Genomic DNA, 22568 nt, shown 5'->3' with positions numbered 1-22568 from the left:
AGTACTGCATAGATTTACTTCAAATTTTGCATGAATATTCCTAAGAGGTCGGGTGAGGATAGTTTAAACATATTATCATGATATCACCTTCGCGGGAGGAGCTGTGAACCTTTATTTTTCTTACATATTCCGTGTACTACGACAGCGTACAATCTAAAGACTCATGTTTAAATGTTGGTTTCGCGTAAGCCATGCTATTATCTAGCTTTACAAAATAAAAACTATGTCATTTACGTAATTTGGGCAGAGAAACAGTTTAATGAATTTAGTAGTATAAAGACAAATTTGAAACAGCGCCATCTATGAGATTTCGTAAAAATCAAATCAATTTACATGTTATCACTACTGAACAACTGTTGAAAATTAATAATTTAAATATAATCATGTTATTTATTTAACTCTTTAACCCATATCTTCCCTTCCCTATAAGGTGCGCTTATATTTCGTGTGAATATACTACATTTTTAAAAGTGAGGGTAGATGTTTATTATTTTAAGTCAAACTAGACACCATTACAATTAATCTAATATTGATTGTGTTCATTGGTTACATTTTTAATCTTCGTGTTTTATAAATTTATAAAGAATAGAAAAAATTCGATCACGAGGCGGGACTCGAACCCACATAATTTCGTGATCGAATGTTTCTATTCTTTATAAATTTATTATTTATAAATTTATATTTATAAAGCATTTGAATAAATAAATAAATAAATAAATAAAATTAAAATAAATGTCATAAAACCAAAAATATCAAATTCAATCTTCGTGTTTTGTGAATTTTCACCATGCGTTCCCACAAAAGGTAAGTTGTTACTTTTATAGGTATTTATTTTTATAATGATAGCAATTCATGTTTTTTATTGGTTTTATAATGGTTTTATATTACACTTTTAGAATGAAATAATAAAATGATGAATTCTTTTTGACTTTTACAAGATTTTGAGGTGCGTTGGGAACAGTAGTTTGTTGATAAAATTTTATTTGTAAGTAGCTTTTTTTATTGATTTACAATTATTAACGTTTGATTTTTTATTTACAGATTCAATGTTCATAAAATTATATCGCCTTTGGAAGACTATTTCTGCTGACAATTTTACAACACCACTTGAAAATTGATGATTTGATGATGAAGATAGTGGCAGCAAGGATTAAGTGGAAATTAGTAATCATCCGCTTCGTCAATTTTTGACTGAAGTTAATGTCCAACGTATGGTTCAATCATTGGAAGTAGGTATCTCGGGTAATTTTGGAGGATATTTTTCAGGAAGGAGAGGAGGGGCAGCCAACCACATATCAAACTACTACGTTTTAGTACCGAAAAAAATGTTATTGCCAAATGAAACATAAATTTTGCACTCACAACTGTACAAGTTATGATTTTTATTCTGACTTTGCTGTTATCTGATTATAATATTTATCGTTATGGCTATCGAGGTACCGACCGTACTGGGATGAGAGTACATGATATTATACCTACTCATCATCCAGGATTGCTTAGAGCATTTTCACACTGAAAAAGATGTTTTCTTTGAATCGTAGTTGCTTCATTTATTTATTTTTAATCATTTTACATAATATGTTTTATATTTGCCCATTTTCATTATATTTTATAAATAAAATGGAACCAACATAACTTTGTTGTGTAGGTATCATTTCTCTATTAATAATCCGTAGGCATATTTTCCGAGCACCCCATTTAAGGTGCGGTCCTGAAATTATAAAAAGTTAATGTATACTTTTGCCTAATATAAGCTCAAGATCATTTTTAGATAAAAATAACAAAAAGAACTTATTTATTAAAATTTAGTAGATAAAAGAAATTATGTTACGATTTTATAAGAAAACACAGTATATTTATTAGGCGGCGGTGATCTCTTCCAGGCAAAAGATATTCATCAGCTCAATAAAATTGAATAGTTGTTGTTAGTTATTCTTTAAATTCACTGATTGTAATGAGCATTTCCGCATGCAAGTTGTATCGTAGTTTAGATATATCATAGTTTTGACACATTACAGTTCCAACAAAACCCTCAAATTTTTGAGCAGAGTTGAGCAAGATAATTTAAAAAATGTGCTGTGTTAAGTATTATAGAAAAGGTTAGTTCGTTGATAATTATCATTTCTTCATCATTTACATGGGTGTTGTTAAATGTTAGTAAAAATAAACTTTGACTGTTAATACTTTTGTTCAGTATTTACCTGTATGATTATTGCTTGGTAATTAATATGTATATTTTCATGTCGTATAGCTAATTATAAACATAAGTGTGATGTGAAACTAGCTGGATTTATTTTTACACACTCACAGCCATATATTTTATATTAAAATAGTGTAAATCATAATATTTTTTCACAATTAAAAATATTTCCTTTTTTCTGATGGTGTTGGCATCGAATTAAACCGCGCTGTCGTTTCGTTCACTAAAAGTGATGTTATGAGGACCGAATATGTAGCCGCCTCAACTTACGGAAACGAGAGTAACCTGCGTTGTCTGTTAGTTATTGTATAGTCGAATTTAACGTTACATGGAAATTGGAATCTAAATATATTATGTATACTTAGGTATATTAAATCTGTACATGAAATATATTTCCTAAATAACTATCACGGGGTGATTAGGGATCGACACTGATGCCAAAGAAGCAAACAGTAAAATTTTTGTCCGTATAACCGGTATAGAAACAAAAACTACTCGACGGATTTAAACGAAACTTGGTACAATTATTTTTCATATTCCTGAGCAGAGCAGTAACTCCATTTTTAAGCTTTCGTCGCGTGTGCAACCTTAATGGTTAAAGCTACACAGAAATCATGTATGAAAGAAATGTTCTCCTTATTATATAAAAAATATCTCCCGACATCATAAATGTCTATCTTTTATGGTTGACTCACAATAACACGTGTAACTTCCGATAGCTTAGGAGTTCGAAGCTTTCTGATTATATTTGTCTATAACACTCTCAGTCCGTTTTAACTCAATTTTTATTTTCATGCATCAGTGCCACCTAAAAAATATTTATCTCGAAATTCGAGCAAAGCTAAGAAAATGAGAAATAAGAGTTCTCAAGAATCGTTAGAGGTATACTCTAGGCCGAAAACAACACGTGTTATGCCGAGAACCTGAAACCGCTTCACAACGAGAATTGCGGCTCACAGCTGACCGCGAACGGCATGTACCTACTATCCCGTGAGACCGAAACCTTCACTAAGAGGGTATAACGTCTCACAGCTGATCACGGCCGTCACATTTTATCTCGAGAATCTGAAACTTTTACTCAATATGAAGACCGTTTGACAAATGATAGGGTGCACCATAATATTATTCGATCTCTTGAAGATGAACATGAGCATAAGCAATGACTAGAGTAGGGACGCGAATATTACAATTAATTGAGACAAAAACGATTATTAAGTTTGTTTAATGAAAGATTAAGAATTGAAACTATTCGGTCTCTGGAAACGGACGAATAGCGAGAGGCCCCTCTTACTGCAGACAGATTTCGCATAGTCTTAATGACTTAGAGGTAAACATAGAAGATCAATCTACGAATTCGGTGGTGGGGTCCGACAAATATAAAAGTGGGTTTTCTTATAACCTCACAATTGATTACAGATCATCTTCTGTATAGGCGATATTAACGTAGTATGTTATTTTTGTAATGCTTTAAAGTGGAGTAAGGAGTCGGCTTTCGTTTGAAGATACACCGGAACCTTTGAAATCACTACTTTTAGAGGAACATGACGTGCAATCTAAACAGTTCTTAGACAATATTCGCTCTTATAGTAGTGCGTTTCAAATGATCCTTTGGTGCTCAACAATTATCAGAAGGTCCTTTCATGCTTACTTTTAAGATACCAGGTCAAGTTTACCATTTGATAGGATCCCTTTTGCCTGAAGGCCAACCTAAGTTTCTTTAAATATATTTTGTATTCGACTACAACGAATAGTCGAATACAAGAATTATCAATATTTCTCGAATTTAAAACTGAACTCATTTTACAATTTTAGAACATGTTTCATCAGGTTAATTCGTATGTATGCAGTTTTAAATCGACATTAGAAGCTTTTCCTCAAGATGGTGATATTTGTTATAAATGCCGATAGACGGACGTCTATCGGCACTCAGGAACTCCCTGGGCGTGTATAACGCCCAGGCCACAGTATTACAATTTTTCCTACAGCAGGGCGACGAATGTATTTTCGCATAGCAAAGGAGGGGAACTCGCGGGGGGTCAAGTGACGCGGGCCACGTACCATTAACATGCTTAGTTTGTGGTACCGAGCGCGAAAGAAAGTCATCGTGTTTTTGTTTTGTTACTATGTAAACTAACGTAATTTAATACTTAGGTACATATTCTATAACGGTGCGCTCAAACTGTTAATCTACATTTAATTTAGATTATTGTTTGAAATACTAAGTAATGTAGAATTTAAATCACATTCCTTCATGTTTTCCTCAGATTTTCAATTTTCTCCGATTTTAAGATTTTCAGAGTGTTCAATTTTAATGTAGTTAAATTTTATAAGAGACAATTAAGAACATTCAAAAATAAAGTGTCACGTATTTTTTTTAAACGACGAATGACCTAAAACGACGTAATCGCGGACGAAGTCGCGGGCAACAGCTAGTTACTTATATAATTTTTGTTACTTATATAATGAAGAATGTTACTAGGTATGCCAAATCCCTTGAAATTGTGTCTCAGTAAAGCCTGTATGTATACAAATACACTAGTTTTTGTCGTAGTCAAAAATACCAAGTAGTTTTGATTTTATACGCATTCAAAGTTTCGAAAAATATCGAGTCCCGCTAATAGTCACGTGACCGCTTGTGACGTCACGTCACAACGCACCGCGCGGCCGCGTCCCCGCGCGGTGTGTATAAAGCAAAATTACCAATCTTCTATTGGATGATACGTGTAATATTCAAGACCAAATCTAAAAAATAAAATATATATCAAACTAGATGATATGTTCAACGATTCTGTTTAATCAAAAACATAAAATATTAAAATTTACTCGATAAAAAAAAATTACCAAGTTAGCTCTAATTTTCACACTTTTACGTTTTCTACTTGACATGGTAATACTTATTATGATTTTTTTTTCATAAACAATTATATTAAAACATTTGCAAGATATTCGTCAATCATTTTGTGTAATTACTTTTAGTTTTGGTTTTATTTTTGGCGCTCTTTTTTTCTCGAGATAAACGTTTGGTTTTGTCACGATAAAAGTGGTTTATCGCAGATAAAACCAAAACTAAAAGTAATTACTCAAAATTCTCTGAGAAATATCTTGCAAATGTTTTAATATAATTGTTTATGAAAAAAAAATCATAATAAGTATTACCATGTCAAGTAGAAAACGTAAAAGTGTGAAAATTAGAGCTAACTTGGTGATTTTTTTTTATCGAGTCAATTTTAATATTTTACGTTTTTGATTGAACAGAATCGTTGAACATATCATCTAGTTTGTTATATATTTTATTTTTTAGATTTGGTCTTGAATATTACACGTATCATCTAATAGAAGATTGGTAATTTTGCTTTATACGCACCCTAGTATCAAGTCGGCAGCGCTGAAGTAGGTGTTATAGCTTGCGCAGTATTTTGATGGGTTTTCGTCCGCGAATTTCGTTAATAGTCCAATAATAGTAATTATTATTCGTTTAATAAAATAAAAGTCATACCAAAGTTTCATCTTTATTTAATAGTTTCTCAAAATATTCTATACGATTGCGTTTTTGCACTGCTGATCTCTGAGGTTTATCTTCATTTTCCTGTTGACATTTGAATTTGTGTGGAACTATACCCTGTTTTTGTTTAATTCTTCCCCCGACCAACTTATATTTTAGTATAGTTCTCCATATCATTCTCAACTTAAAACAAGAAAAAATCTTACTAGCCATCTACCTATACTTAGCCCATACGAGCAGAGCAGAAGCACAGTCTAGTATAGATTAAAACTTGTATAGAAAACAAAGGATAACGCAAAACAGCTGCAATGTTCTCAAAATATTATAATATGTAGCTTACTTCCTTTGCAACTATAAAAAACAACTTATCCGGCGAATTGGTAGTTGTATTTTTACATTTAGGAACAACACATGATTTTCTGGTATTTGGATTGGACATTTTTAAAAGTATTTAATTATAATTTCGACGGCGCGGGCGCGCGATCGCTAGCGGACTGAGTGAGCCAGATTGAGCGTGTTGTAGTGTGACGTCACACCATCACCGGGCGTTTACAACTTGTTTTACTTCTATCGGAAAATAATTGACGTATCGAAGTAATTTTTTCACTAGTATTATTTATTTTTGACAGAGAATATGGAGTGCTAATAATCAAAATTAGTGAACATTCTCCATTGTAATTGAAAAATTAAAACCAGTCTGATTTATCTATACATATAATAAATCTGTAGAAGGGTCAATTCTGTACATTGAAAATATTGAAAAAATAAATAGCAGGGGGTGTTACTGGATCGATACCAAACCCAAATATGTGATTAAAAAAATTTTTGTCTGTCTGTCTGTCTGTATGTGAAGGCATCACGTAAAAACTAACGGTTCGATTTCGATGAAACTTGGTATAATTATACCTTATTATCCTGGGCATAAAATAGGATACTTTTTATCCCGGAAAAATACGTAGAAATAAATAAATCTTAATTTTTCCGCGCGGACGGAGTCGCGGGCGGAAGCTAGTAAATTAATAAATTTTGTGCGAAAGTTAACGAGACGTCATATAAATTTAAATACGTCTATATTACGTAGAACACCAAGATATGATCACAATATAAAGTCTGTCGATGGCTCTACTAGAGGGTTTCTGATGTTAACCACTTTACCTTTATGTTAATTAATTTAATCTTCAAATGCAAATTCAAAGTTCTCTTTTAAAAGTTATAAGTACCACCTTCACACTCTCTATAAAATGCATAAAAACTTCAAAAGGAACATCTCAGATGAATAATTTTTGTGCGTAAGTTGAAAGGACGTCATAATCTATAAATTTACCTACGTCTACAATACGTAGAACACCAATCTATCTATACATATAAAACTCAAAGGTGACTGATATAGTGATCTATCAACGCACAGCCCAAACCACTGGACGTATCGGGCTGAAATTTGGCATGCAGGTAGATGTTAGGACGTAGGCATCCGCTAAGAGAGGATTTCCCGAAATTCTTGCGGGAACGGGGAAAAACGGGGATGCACGTACAAAGTCGTGGGCGGAAGCTAGTGCAATAATAAAACTACAGCAGACCATAAATATTAGAGATGGGCCGAACATAACCCATGTTCCGTCACCGAATACGAACATTCGGCCGAATATTCGGTACAGCTAGATACCTATATTTTGCATAATGTTATTATCTTTTTACCACCCTACTTACTACTACTTCGTTGAAAAAAAAGCGTCAGTAACGACAAAATCAGAAACCTACACTCCAAAATACTTACCCCATTATGTGATTCATTCGAATATGAATATTCGGTAAAATTGCCGAATACCGAATATAAAACGAATATTCGGCCCATCTATTCTATACATATAATAAATCTGTAGAAGGGTCAATTCTGTACATTGAAAATATTGAAAAAATAAATAGCAGGGGGTGTTACTGGATCGATACCAAACCCAAATATGTGATTAAAAAAATTTTTGTCTGTCTGTCTGTCTGTCTGTCTGTCTGTATGTGAAGACATCACGTGAAAACTACCGGTTCGATTTCGATGAAACTTGGTATAATTATACCTTATTATCCTGGGCGTAAAATAGGATACTTTTTATCCTGGAAAAATACGCAGAAAAAAAATAATCTTAATTTTTGAGTTTTATCCATAGACGTTGTTCTGTGGGTGAAGTCCAAAATATTGACGTAAATGACACAATAGTGACACAAAATGTTGTGCGATAGTGACCCAAAAGTCGCACAGAAATTTACACTAGTGTAACACAATAGTGGCACAAAGTGGTAGCAAAAAACTATAAAGTTGAGGTTACATTAGGAGTTATAGAAACCTATAGTTTTAAAAATAGAAAAATAGACATCAATATCTAAATTATTTTCAGACGAAATTAAAACAAAATTATAATCTAAGAATGAAGGGTTTATTAAGTCTCCAAAATTTAAAGTTTATGAAGTGGTCAGTTTTTTTTATTGGAGTAATTGCTTCGACGGAATATCGGCGGCTATCGGAAATCATATTTCCATATTCACTGCTAGGTGCTATTTGTAACTTTTTTTTCAGTTCTTCATAATCTTCTTCCATTTTTGCCATACGTTGCTGTTGTACTCTCATTTGATTAAAAAGTCTGTGATAACCTTTTTTCAAAGTGAGTACGCTATTACGAAGCTCTGTATTTTCTTTCCGCAATTTTCGTTCAATTCGTCTTTGAATATTTCGGGCAATGGATTCCAGGTTGTATTATGGGATATTCATCATCTTGTGAAGCGTTACTTCGAATAGTCTGTTCTGTGTTTGTTGCTCTTGGTCTATCTCTTAGTTCATTAAATTGTCTCCATTTTTTCCTTCGTTCTTCTTTCTGTTCTTCTGTCAAAACAGCTGTCTTGGTCTTGTACAATTGTTTTGTCCTTTCTAAATTCATTTTTTTAAAGCTTCAAATTTTTCAGGATTATCTTCTTTTAATCGTTCTCTATATCTTTTGGACTATACTGCCGAAGTAAGTGGCATCTGAAAGTTAAAAAGAAAAAATGTCTTATTTCATGCCTTCGGCTTGTTACGACCAACAGTCTAAATTTGCCACTATAGGCAAAGTATTTTGACAGAATTTTTACTTGACAAAAAAATTAAAATATTTCCTGAATTCCAAAAAATATTTCAAACTATTCCTATAATTAATAAAAATAACTACGTTAAAAATAACCGACTTCAAAGCACTAAGCCTTTAGTATTAACCTTCAAAACGTAAATCTATTGTGTCTGCTATTCGGCGTGCAACGGGCATATTCTAAATTAAAACGATCCCAATACTCAATTATTGATAGCTTTCTCAAATGCTAAACAAATATACCTAGTACTAATTGTATCTCAACCTTATTATGGTAGCACAATTGTGGTGACACAGAAATTGTACAACTGGTGTTACAAAAGTAATACAAAAGTGTCACAATTGTGAGGTAGCACAGTAAGTAAATACTGATTACTCTGAAACTACACTGTGAATCGTATTAAAATGAATATTACGCAAACACCCATGCTTTTTTTTACCTAGAGCACTATTGAATTATAATTAAAACACAAGACTTACCGTAAGAATCGTTGAATAACCTGCCGAAAAATTTCTGACCACACTAAACCACTTTGAGTTTAACAATGCGAATGATACAATACGGCCGTTATTCTCTAGCTGTCATAGACAATTACGCGCAGTGCTGCCAGTCCTCCAAAGCGAAACCTACCTTGTTTATAGTCTATAGAAACTGCCAATGAAAACGGTTGCACAAAATAAGTAGCACAATTGTTTAAAAACGCACATAAATAACAAAAAACAGTAAATAAGCATAATATTTCAGTTTATTCCTTATAGCCTACGTGAAAAAGGTTGCTCATTATACGTTTTTGCTGTAGAATTCAACATTCAGCCTATAAGTTACATAGAACTTGTTCAAAAATATCTTCAAAGTTCACCCTCCAAAATTATTATGCCGTTTTGTACACAATTTGGTCGCGTTAGTAGATAAATTATTTTATTTACTCTGCTATTGAGTATTATTCTATAACATTGGGTATTTGGCATGCTGGACAAATAACCATTTAATTTAATATTAATTGTCGTAAAATTCTATCATACATAGTTTTCAAGAAAAATGTTTGGGAATTTTTTGATTGGGCAAATGTGTCAAAATTTTGGTCTTTACCCCTGTACAACCGCGAACACACGTTGCGTATTATTATAGGCCTAGCCGTATTTGGGTCCAATAGATATATAAGATGTCATTGTCAGAGTTACTCAAAATAGAGAAATAAACCATCCACGCGAAGACCGACATCCGCGCGGACGGAGTCGCGGGCGGAAGCTAGTCTCTAATAAATATGCATTTTATAATATGAAATAAACGGGCCACAATAAATTTGTTAAAATATGCTTATTTCAAATAATATAATATTCTATAGTTATAATTCATCCCTATATCCTTACTATAGCTGTAAACGTTCATATGCATATATTCATTATTATCAATAAAATATATTTTTTGAAGATGTTGTTTTATTTTCCTAATAAAAATTACCACATACCTATCTTTTGTATTCGGCATTTCATTTCAACAAGTTTCAACACATGATTATGTCATTTGTATACGTATTTAGTATATTATTATTAGTCTGTGATATTAGTATAGATCAAGAGTATAGATTTACATTCGTGTTCGCTATTCGCCTAGTAGTCGAAGTTATATTCGATGAAACATTCGTACGAGCTACGAGTGTCGACGCGGACGTCAACGTTCACTCGACACTCGTTCCTTTTCCCTCATATATTATGGTGGTAAATGTTAAAAATATGTTATGTCAATTCAAAAGTGCTTCTGTAGGAAGTATTATTGAATAAATAAATGATTATGTTTGAGTTTACGCGAATTTCAAAGCCAACAACGGGTCCACATAGACATGCATACAATAGGTATCCAAGTTTTTCGCCTTGCTATTCGCGCGATTGTGCAGTGTGCTAATGTATCTTTAAAATATATTCTGTGGTTGAAGCGTAGACAGAGACATAAGACAAAGTGATAGCTTCCACCGCATTCACACAAGAAAGAAAACGACTTATGCCCACGTCATGATAAGAAACGAGACAACACGATTCGATGTTTTGTTTCGCGTTGCGTCATGCGTGCCCGGTTTTCCAAGGCCAGCAATTATTAGCAAAGTGCAAACCAGTTTGCTAAACAAATTTGAAGAAATTTGACAGGTATCCGTTGCTCTTTTGTTTTTCAAAATTAAATTCAAATTTAATAAGAGTAGTGATTGACATTAAGGCGCTATAACCTTCAGAGTAAGCTTCAGGCATTGTAGAAGACTTTCTTCAAAGTGTTTACCCGGAATAATGGTTCGTTGTAGCGTATTGGGGTGCAAAAGTGACAGTGGAATGAAGCTTCCCAATTTGTCTTTCCACTCGTAAGTACGGTTCATTTGATAAAGTATTAGCTTTATAGTTACGTTAATAATTAATATACGTAATAACATGGAGACATTAACATTGCGCCTCAAATACCTAAGCCTAAAAAGTCGATTGTTTACCTTGATATAACCTAAAAATAATTAGCTTTAGTGTTGCCATCTTCTGGTACTAAATTTCCCCGAAACTCCCAAGTAATTTTTTTAAATAATTAAATGCAGTTCTTACAGTTAAATTTATTTGTTTTAGTTTTCCTATAAACGATGATTTACGAATGCGTTGGATTGAGGCTACGGAGCGACCAAATTTTACACCAAATAAGTTTTCTAAACTTTGTAGCAAACATTTTGCGGCAAACGACATTTTTAAAAAGAGGAAATTGACTGTTCTACATCCTAATGCCGTTCCGATGCTAGTAATTATTGGTTTATTTATTTTTATTTAACCTTGTAAAATCACACAAAAGGATATTTTATGTACTCACCTATTAAACTAATTGTTGTAATTATTAATACTTGTTTAAACTAAAGAAACGAAAGGAGTAGTTTTAAAATCCCTTTCAAATTACTACTACCGGTACTACTAATTCGTCAATTTTGCTTTTCAGAAATCAGAAATACTTATTCCTATTCCTACCACAAGTTCTCTAGTTGAAGAACCTGTGAAAATTAAGAAGGAAGAAGAAGAAGAAGACAGTAATTTAATACAATCTAGATCAGATGCCGATTTTGTAAGCATACTTGTAATTCTCTTTATAAAATACTATTTGCTGTATCTTTTATTCGTTAATATTTATTATTAAATCAATTATCAGTATACTAAAGCACACGAGCAAAGTGACTTCCTCCCTCCTATCAGACACTAAGCAAGTGACAATGGACATTCTCCTAAATAGAAATAGTTAATTAGAAATTTAGGTTAACATAAAATTATTTATTAGTCTTGTAGGCTAGATTGTAATTTCTATAAGGTTCTATTTTAAATATCACCTTATAGATCACCTTTTCAAAAGAAAAAAAAATATCTTCTGCCGTTACCATAATGTTGTTTTTTTATTTAGATCAATGGACCAGATTCCCCAATAACTACAGATGTAGATAAATCAATGCCTGGAACTAGTTTCAATGTTGGTGAATCTACAACAGTAAGTTCAGATTTAACTCTGAGATCACTATTTCTATTATATATAATACTAGCGGTCCGCCCCGGCTTCGCCCGTGGTACATATGAAAAATAGATGTTGGCCGATTCTCAGACTTACCCGATATGCACAGAAAATTTCATGAGAATCGGTCCACCCGTTTCGGAGGAGTATGCAGACTAACATTGTGACACGAGAATTTTATATATAAGAAGATATAAACATAAACTATATATACATTATTCTTTTCGAAGGGTGGCAATTTTGTTTGAGTACAATCACAGAGTACAATGTACATTGTCTATAGTATTCTCTGTCTATGCTCGGATCATATATGTCAATGTCAATACATTCTTGTTCTACTTCTGAGATGTCAAAAAAAAACATTAAATATTGTGCCACTTCGTAATTCGTATTCGTAAAAACATCCGTAAAAATGGTAGGTATAATAGACCGGGAGATACTGACAGAAAATTTCGAGTCATTTGTAACAGGATGGCGGTTCTACAGGGGTCTTAGTACGCAATGACAAAAAGAAAAACGATGGTGTGAACGCTGGTACCGGCGGCTTAGTCGCGTGGGCGTTAGTCGAACTCGTCGGAAAAATAGCGAAGTCAAACGATTTGTAACACAAAAATTTTAGAATTTACCGATAGCCCATAAAAAAGAAGTAGGCGGTAGTGTCATGCCATACTTTTCCGGTGTGACTTACAGCCCGCCATACCGACGCGAATGTGTTGATTTAAAAAAAACAATTCAACCATTTGTACCAGGCTAACTTTTGCACAGGTAACCATCGTCGTGCAGCCATTTACGAAAATCGCCATGCCATACTTTTCGGACGATTCCAAATGGTCGCCATACCGCCGGAAATCTGCAAATTTTTTTTTTCGCCGAACCATTTGTAACACCCTAATTTTTTTTTTCAACAACTCCTGAATGATTATAAATAGAAGTGTGATAATGCCATACCTGTGGGAGGTGGCGAATGTGTATAAGATTTTTTTTTATTGTATGATTTTATTCTTATATTTATTATTATTTTGAACGATTTGTAACAGTATGGCATTAATCTTTCCTATAAGTTTGAGGTTCAACAAATATAAATACAAAATTTCAAAGATCTAGGTGGTAGAAATCTTCACTTCTATAAATTAATAATAAATTTATTTATGAAGTATGGCAGCACTTTTTCCCCCTACAAGAAGTATGGCAAATATAATAATGGTCACATTTTATCAAATACTCTCCAAAAATCTAAATGCAATACTGGTACAAATTTTTTTGTTTTTTATTACAAATTTTTGCAGATTTTCGGCGGTATGGCGACCATTTGGAATCGTCCGAAAAGTATGGTATGGTGATTTTCGTAAATGGCTAGACGACGATGGTTACCTGTGCAAACTTAGATTATACACCTATAGATGTAACCACTAAAATGACCTTCCTTGAAAGAGCGAGATCGTTAATTGTCAAACCCATGCAAAGAAACAGGACAGAATATATAGTTTTTGTCTTTGTCGACATGGCCGGTTTTATTGTTTGGCAAGAACAGATTGTGACAAACAAACTTGGCGTCTTTTGATTTTTCTGTGATTGTGTGAATTTACAGTGTTTATTGCGTATAAAAATTGGATAATACAGAATATTTAGTGTACGTGCGATGGTGGGTTGCAGTGTTTTGGGTTGTAAAAGCCGGAGTGAGCGAAAAATTGAAGGAATAACATTTCACACGTAAGTAGGCGAAATTATCATTTCTTTCGTTATTACAACGCCAGATGATCATCGATTATGATGTTTTGTGATGAATTCAGTGATGTGATGCCAAGAATATTGAGTTGTGATACGTGTTTTCACTATCTTAAAATAAAATAACGATTAACGATGAACGGTTCAGGGTTGCCATAATGGCTACTTTAATTTACCCAAATAAATCATATTTCTTTATTGTCAGTACATACATACGATTCGAGGTCTTGTTTTGTGAAGAGAAAATAAAGATTATGATTATAATTAAAGATTATGATTGTTGGGTTTGCTTATCATGGTAGGTACTCATCCTTCTTATATTATAAATTCGAGGGTTTGGATGTTTGTTTGTTACTCAATAACGCAATAACGTCTGGATGGATTTCAATGATATTTTGCACATGAGTAGTTTATTACCTGGATTAACACGCGGATGAAGTCGCGGGTAAAAGCTAGTAGTATAATATTTTTATTGAGAGGAAATTAATTCTTCTGTACGTAAACTTTAATTTTAGTTACATTTATTTAAGGGCTTTATTGTAGTTTATTTAACTTATTACTCAATAAAGATAAACTTTCGTAACATGCGAATAAAATCTTCTTTTTTCAGGTTTCCATCCAATATTGATAAAAAGAAATGGCTGGATGCCACTGGACGAGAAAATTGGCTGCCAACAAAATATTCAAAAATTTGTTCCATTCATTTTGATGATGATTCATTACTGTATAAAAATAAACGAGTACAATTAAATCATTCAAAGTGTTGGTAACGAGAGGACAGTAGTGACTTCCGGTTTTCTACTCTTTTTTGCCAAGCTGTACTTATTTCATTATGTATATAGTAATAAATAATAAACATGTTTATGTTATAGACTGGTTTTATTTCATCATTGAACGTGTCGTGTGTCAATGATGTCCATACAATTCTCCTTACCTACCTTACGGAGGTTTTATTAAAGTATTTCGTACGACTACGACATAAGAGTTACATTATTGAAGCTAGCATTTAAAATATGCAAATTCAGAATTTTTAGTTTGCGAAGTACTTACAGGTATTTATAAAGTCTGTTCGCGATCAAGTAAGATTCATAATATTTTTTACCTAATATGTGGGAATTGCCAACTTATTAGGCAACACCACAAAATTCTATTTCTGTTTCAAGTGCGGTCACGCCATGGTTACATCTATAGGTGTATAATCTAAGTGTGCAAAAGTTAGCCTGGTACAAATGGTTGAATTGTTTTTTTTTAAATCAACACATTTGCGTCGGTATGGCGGGCTGTAAGTCACACCGGAAAAGTATGGCATGACAGTACCGCCTACTTCTTTTTTATGGGCTATCGGTAAATTCTAAAAGTTTTGTGTTACAAATCGTTTGACTTTCGCTATTTTTACGACGAGTTCGACTAACGCCCACGCGACTAAACCGCCGGTACCAGTGTTCACACCATCGTTTTTCTTTTTGTCATTGCGTACTAAGACCCCTGTAGAACCGCCATCCTGTTACAAATGACTCGAAATTTTGTGTCAGTATCTCCCGGTCTATAACAAATTTGTTTATAAATAATTATTTCACTGTAGATTTATGCTCAAAATGAGATTATTCGGATTATACGTCATTTAAAATGCCCGTACAAGTGCATAAAAATTTGTCAAACGGCGTTGTGTAAAAGATAAACAAGAAAACAAAAGCAATCTTAAAAGTCCAGATATTTTAAAGGAACCTTGTCCAAAAAGACGCGAAACATTATGGTCGGTATTAATTGTATTCTTTTTTGCTATATAATAAGTCGGGTTTTCCTTCCTGACGCTATAACTACAGAAAGCACGAACCGATTTCCACGGTTTTGCATTCGTCGGAAAGGTCTCGGGCTCCGTGAGGTTTATAGCAAAGAAAAGGTGTTTTTATTATAACATAGATAAATAAATAAACAATGGAGAGGAGGCCAGTCTCTCTCTGTACTTAGGACAAAACATGCCTTTACATTTTAGTTGTTATCACACTTTCAGCTGTGCTCCGCGGTTTCACCCGCGTGGCTCCGCTCCTGTTGATCTTAGCATGATGATATAATATGGCTTCCCTCGACAAATGGAATATTTAACACCGAAAGATTTTTTCGAAACAGACCAGTAGTTCCTGAGAGTGGCGCGTTCAAACAAACAAACTCTTCAGCATTTTAATATTAGAATTTTTTATGTTACAGAATGTATCTAAGGAAGCAGATGAAATTAATATTGTGAATGTGTATAAACATTTCATGAAAACATTGCCACTAAATGACAAGAAGCATAGACGAATATGTGAAAAAACCGCATCAATCCTCAATACAAGTCTAACTAAGGTGTGGCGTGTTTTGAAGAAGAATGGTATCGATTATACCGACGATTTCCGGAGACCTAACACTCCGATAGTGTTAGATGAAGACGAGGTATCTTTTTAACACGCTTATATTATTTTTTGGTGTAAAACATGTAAAAAAAAGACGTGTGGCACTCGGGGACTGCCGCAGTAAAGCTATTGTATAGCATGCCTTCAAGCCACACCTCCGCCCGTCGGAGTGGGGAGCGTGAGGTTTTTCGTTACGGAATTTCTAGATTCCGTCCCCGTGATCAAGGCCCGCGATAGAAGCTATGCAATAGCTTAATAATATACATATATACAGTTGAACCTCGATAACTTAAACCTCGATAACATAAAAACCTCTGTAACTTCACAAAATAATATGTTCCCTTCCCTTTTTTTCCCTTTTTCACGCAAAATAGGCGCTTGACGTCGAGTTGCGGAGAAATGCCCGTATTATTATTATTATATGTTCCCTTCCCATCAGAGCCCAAAACCTCTTTAACTTAAAATACGCAACCTCTATAACTTAAATAAATAATCTCTGTATTGGCCCTCAATAACTTAAAGAAATGTTTCCACAACCTCTATTACATAAAAATTTTTGTCAATGAGTCATTTTGAAAGAGTGTCAAAACAAAAGGTTTCGGTATTTATTGCTTGCACGTGTTTACAATGTATTGTTAACGTAAACAATACATTACCTATTGTTTGCTTTATCGAAATTCTTCAAAGCTTTGCGGCGGTTAGCTTTATGACAACGACTTACTTGCATCATAAGTTTTTGATCGTTGTCCTGGAAACATCACTTTACTTACTGTGTGATAAAACTGGCTTAAAATTAGTCCAAAAAGGATACTAACAACCCTCACCTACGCTGATAAATTAAAAGCTATAGAAGCAGTGACAAATGGATAGACCCTTGATAACTTAAAACCTCTATAACTTAAAATATTTTGTGTTTCCCTTGGGCTTTAACTTATCGAGGTTCTACTGTATTAGCTTCACTTATATGCTTGTATGTAACTGACTCAGATATACTCGATTTTGAATAAGTGGACAGTTTAAAATATACAAACTACTTACACTTATCAAATTTAAAAATGATTGTCCAGTTGGCTTGGTTGGTAGTGACTCTGCCTTCTTAGTCACTGATCGAGGGTTCGATTCCCACCCGAGGCAAATATTTGTGTGATGAATATAGATGTTTATTCTGTGTCTGGGTGTTAATTATCTATCTAAGTATTTATTTAAAATTATATATGTATGTTTATCAGCCATCTGGTTTCCATAACACAAGCGAAAGCTTAGCATGGGATCAGATCGTGCCGTGTGTGAAAATTGTCGCCAAATATTTATTTATTATTATTTATTGGTGCCAATATTAAATATCATGAGTTTTATATTTTAATTGTTTTTTAAATTAGATTATCGCCCGCATATTCAAAGGAAAACCCACAAAATTCTCATTCCTGTTGGATTTCTAGGATAAAACATGGACTATGTCCTATTTTGGGCCTTCATCCTTCATCTACATACGAATTTTCATTGTAATTTGTTCAGTAGTTTTTATGTGCAAGAATAATAAACATCCATCTATTGCCACTAACTTTCGCATTTATAATATTAGTAGAATAAGTTACCCCATACAAATTGTAATATATTTCACAATATATTCATCACATAAATATAAAATAAAAACTAGCTTCCGCCCACGACTTTATACGTGCATCCCCGTTTTTCCCCGTTCCCGCAAGAATTTCGGGAAATCCTTTCTTAGCGGATGCCTACGTCCTAACATCTACCTGCATGCCAAATTTCAGCCCGATACGTCCAGTGGTTTGGGCTGTGCGTTGATAGTTGAGTGATAGTTGACACCTTTGAGTTTTATATATATAGAAAGAAAGAAAGAAAATATAGATTAACAATATCTTTCCAGATCGAAACCATTACTATAAGTGATATAAAACAAGAACAAGCAGAAAGTAACCAAGAAGGAACCATGAAAGAGCAAGACTCGCATACAATCAGATCTATATGTCCAAACATAGCTGTCAGGACGAATTTGTTGAACGGACAAATAGTTCACAATGATTTTTTAACGAAGAACAACCCGCCAGAGGATTTAACTGCCAATGTAACGAGAAAAGTAGAATTGTTCGAGTATTACGAATGTCCTATGTGTAATATATTGTACCCTAAATATATAAATGTGCTTGAGCATCTGCAATTTTACCACAGTGTAGGTGGAATGTAAGTATCTAAAATGAAATACATACATTTATTTACTAGGGGTCCGCCCCGGCTTCGCCCATGGTACCTACATGTTTAAACTAGGAATGAGTCTCTCAAGTTGGATCGAACTGCACATGGTTTGCGAATTTTATTATAATCGGTTAAGTGGTTTAGGAGTCCATTGAGGACAAACATTGTGACACGAGATTTATATACTATACTAGCTTTCCGCCCGCGGCTTCGCCCGCGTTTTCAGAGAAAACCCCGCATAGTTCCCTTTCCCGTGGGATTTCCGGGATAAAACCTATCCTACCTCTCAAGTTGGATCGAACTGCACATGGTGTGCGAATTTTATTATAATCGGTTAAGTGGTTTAGGAGTCCATTGAGGACAAACATTGTGACACGAGATTTATGTACTATATTAAAGACTAGCTTCCGCCCGCGGCTTCGCCCGCGTGGTGTTTTGATATAAGGTAGCCTATGTTCTTTCTCAGTGTCTTAAGATTGTCTGTGCCAAAATTTCATCAAAATCGGTTGAAGCGGGAAAGCGTAACAAACAGACAGACAAATAGAGTTACTTTCGCATTTATAATATTAGTAGGGATTTAAATAAATTGACGACGACGCGGTTGGCGCAGTGGTAAAGTAACTGCCTACTGAGCCGACGGTCCCGGGTTCGATCCCCGGTCAGGGCAAATATTTGTGTGATGAATTATTTGTGTTCTTGGGTCTGGGTGTTATCTATATATGTATTTATTAAATATTATATTTATCGTCGCCTAGTACCCACAACACAAGCCTTAATTGAGCTTACTGTGGGACTAGGTCGATTTGTGTAATAATGTCCTACAATATTTATTTATTTATTTATTTAAATATCAAACTAGTGACATGCATATTGTTTTTTATGCGTTTTATATTACAGAAATCCAGAAAGCATCGAGAAAGTAATTGTACAACAGTGCGTTATTTGCAATAAAACCGTGAAATCGTTATTATTCCACCAATGTATTCAGGGGAACTTAGTTTGTGACGCGAGCACTTATCACTGTGCAATATGCAAAAAGTTTTTCACAACTATGGAGATTGAGAATCATATGCAAGTACACGGACAGGCGAAGGAAACAATGTTCTTTCCCAGCTATAGAGGTGAGTTTGTGAGCAATAGCTAGTGGTATGCCCCGGCTTCGCTCGTGGTACATGTTTACGTTTTCTCTCCATAAGAACCATGCTCGTACTTCAAGGAATATAATAAATAAATGCTTCAAGGAATGTTATAAAAAATATATATATCTATCTCGTTCCTACAAAATTTTACTTCTTTATAACACTAGCGGTCCGCCCCGGCTTCGCCCGTGGTACATATTTACGTTTTCTCTACATAAGAACAATCCTCGTACTTCAAGGAATGTTATAAAAAATTATCGAAATCGGTCCACCTGTTCACGGGTGATGCCGGGACCAAGGAAAACGGGTTTCATTTTTATTCGTTGACAGTAAAATTTCAAGTTCGCGTCACGGCAATACCGTGATTTTGGTATCTTTGAAACTGCCAAAGAAGTTTCACTTCTGACATGTGTTCTCGGCACACACGCGTTTTTTTTAAATTTTCTCAAAAATCGATTACCTATATGAGAATCAAGATTTTTTTCTCTAATCACTTAAGTTTAGTATAACAAACTGCCAAAAAATAACTTTAAAATTTGTTCTATTCGCAGATTTTCTATCATGGAAAGAATACATAGAGGCACAAACGTTGGTGCAATATACGAAAGCGGAGGAACACGACAATAAACAATATTACCGCTGCGTATCTGTGAACGGGAGTAGGGCGCAAATATGTCCCGGTTTAATGATCGCCCAAGAGTATGGGAACGGCATACACGTTGATCTCTTCGAAACACACGAGCTTATGAAGAAGAAACACACATTGCCAGCGAAATTCAAGAAATATTATATATCGAAACTGCTCAACCCAGTCGAAGGATACAATGCTACAAAAGTAATAATGGACGGCAACGACCAGTACTTGAAATTCAAAATATTGCTAGAGAACATTGTGGTTGACGCGGCGAAGATTGACGTGAACAGATTGAAGGTTCTAATGAGCAAGGCGCTAGAAATGGCGTCTATATTGACGAGCTATGATGAAGAAATAGCAAATACAGAACAGGACAATTTTGCGCAAATACCAAATATGTTGCCTGATAGTGATCCGAGTGCAGTGAAAAGACCCAAATTTGATACAACCCCGAAAATAGTGAATACGTTCTCGTTAGCGAGTGTTGAAATCGATAGTGATAGTGATACTAGGTCAGTCGAACTTGAAGATGTTGAATTGGAGTTATTTAAAACTAGCACGCAGTTTAAAAATGCCGAACAATACAAGTGTAACAAAAACGTTCAAACAGATACCTCGAACAGCGAAAATCAAACGGACACAACTAAAGTGACGTTCAATGATACGTATAGAGATTTTGTCACGAAACATTTTGATCGCGACGCACCGTTACCACAACACCTGATACGTGGGAAAAATTCGCCTGCAACAACTAAGTTAGAATATATACGACATGGTAAAATATCTGAGAACACGAATCGTGAAAGAGATAATGAAGTCGCGATTGGAAAATCCTCTGTGGGCACAGTGTATAGAGTATTCAGTAGTACAATTTCGTAATAAACGCTGAAAACACCTTTTTTGGCGTGCATTTAAATTGTTTATATTGAGCAATAATCAGAATAGTGAGTGAGTTTTCGAACTATATTACAAGTCGAACAAATCCATATATTCAAAATTAATTGCTTGTATTGATAAACTATCGAGAACGGCTCGACAAGTTTGGCAATTTTTTAACGTTTTTTGTTAAGACAAAGATGATTCTTTTGGAGGGTAAACACGAAAAAGGGGCAATAGGGCAGAACTGCTGGGGCAGCTAGAGGGATCTAATATTTTATCCCGAATAACGTATCTTTTTCTATCTTTAGCAAGATACATATTCCAAACATAGGCTGGGATGCATCATGTTACTTTAGCAATAACAAACACGATAAAGTAACGGTTAGGGAAAATATGAATTGCACCATTTGATAATTTTATAGAAGACGTCAGAATTTTAACACTAAGGGCGGCCGTACACCGTACACGGACTGCTCGAGCCGTCAACGACCGATTGCTCGAGAAGTCCGTGTACGGCTGCCATAACTATAACCGCTCTTTTTTCACCGGTTAAAGCTAGTTAACGTTAAATAAATGTCAGAGGTGTCAAATTCAAAATGAGATGACATTTAATTTGGGACTTTGATAATTTTAGCTAAAAAAATACGCTGGTGTAACCCATTTCGCTGTCACTGTAAAAGTTACCGTTAATGTTATTGTTAAATTTGACATTAACCTTAACTATAAGTAAAATGTCTTGCTACAAAGTCTTAAGCGCGTCACACACGGTGAAGGTACTATAATATTTTATCTTAAGATACAGTAATATTTTATATTACAGTATCTTAAGGTATCCGGTATCAGCGTTCTGACCATCATTTTTCTTTTTGTCATTGCGTCCTAGACCACTGTAGAACCGCCATCCTGTTACAAGTGACCCACAAAATTCCGGGTTATTATAGTAACTTCACCGTGTGTGGCGCACTTTAGGCCGCGTTGCCATCTGCAAGAAAACTTCCGCAAGAAATGCCCGACAGTCTGTTGGACATTTCGGCAGATGGAAACGCGGCCTTAGTATATGTATTTTAGTTATTGTAATTAATATAATGCTTTTGTCACATAAAAGTTATTTAGTTTATGTTTGTATAAAGACATATGAAATGTTGTTTTACTTTGTAAATAATTTATTTACTTTTTTTGCTTCAATATACATAAATATTTTAAGTTCTGTATAAATTCTTTTTACATTCAGAGACACTCATTCTTTGACATTCTTTTTATA

At 34.2% G+C, this 22568-nt stretch overlaps 2 protein-coding genes and 1 long non-coding RNA gene across 4 annotated transcripts in view; all 3 read left to right on the top strand.

Annotated features, from left to right (window-relative positions):
* Positions 1-22568, top strand: part of LOC149895555 (sorting nexin-16-like) — a 72203-nt gene that overhangs the window by 15522 nt on the left and 34113 nt on the right. The gene's annotated exons all lie outside the window — the stretch shown is intronic.
* On the top strand, positions 10936-22528 carry LOC149895559 (uncharacterized). Its single transcript, XM_090118952.1, has 8 exons — positions 10936-11157; positions 11408-11573; positions 11766-11888; positions 12219-12302; positions 16254-16478; positions 18330-18643; positions 19553-19776; positions 20346-22528. Exons 1-8 carry the CDS (start codon positions 11087-11089, stop codon positions 21305-21307), a joined length of 2169 nt encoding a protein of 722 aa, XP_089975078.1. The 5' UTR covers positions 10936-11086; the 3' UTR covers positions 21308-22528.
* LOC149895560 (uncharacterized) lies at positions 13708-14917 on the top strand. Its single transcript, XR_016458476.1, has 2 exons — positions 13708-14033; positions 14659-14917. It is a non-coding gene; the product is annotated as an uncharacterized LOC149895560 (long non-coding RNA).

This window comes from Colias eurytheme, chromosome 31 (genome assembly GCF_061535395.1).
Source record: "Colias eurytheme isolate Ceu_HAF_F1 chromosome 31, ilColEury1 Martin Lab GWU primary, whole genome shotgun sequence".
Lineage (NCBI taxonomy): Eukaryota > Metazoa > Arthropoda > Insecta > Lepidoptera > Pieridae > Colias > Colias eurytheme.
The sequence above is the reverse complement of the archived record's forward strand: the minus strand, read 5'-3'. Positions and strand labels throughout refer to the sequence as shown.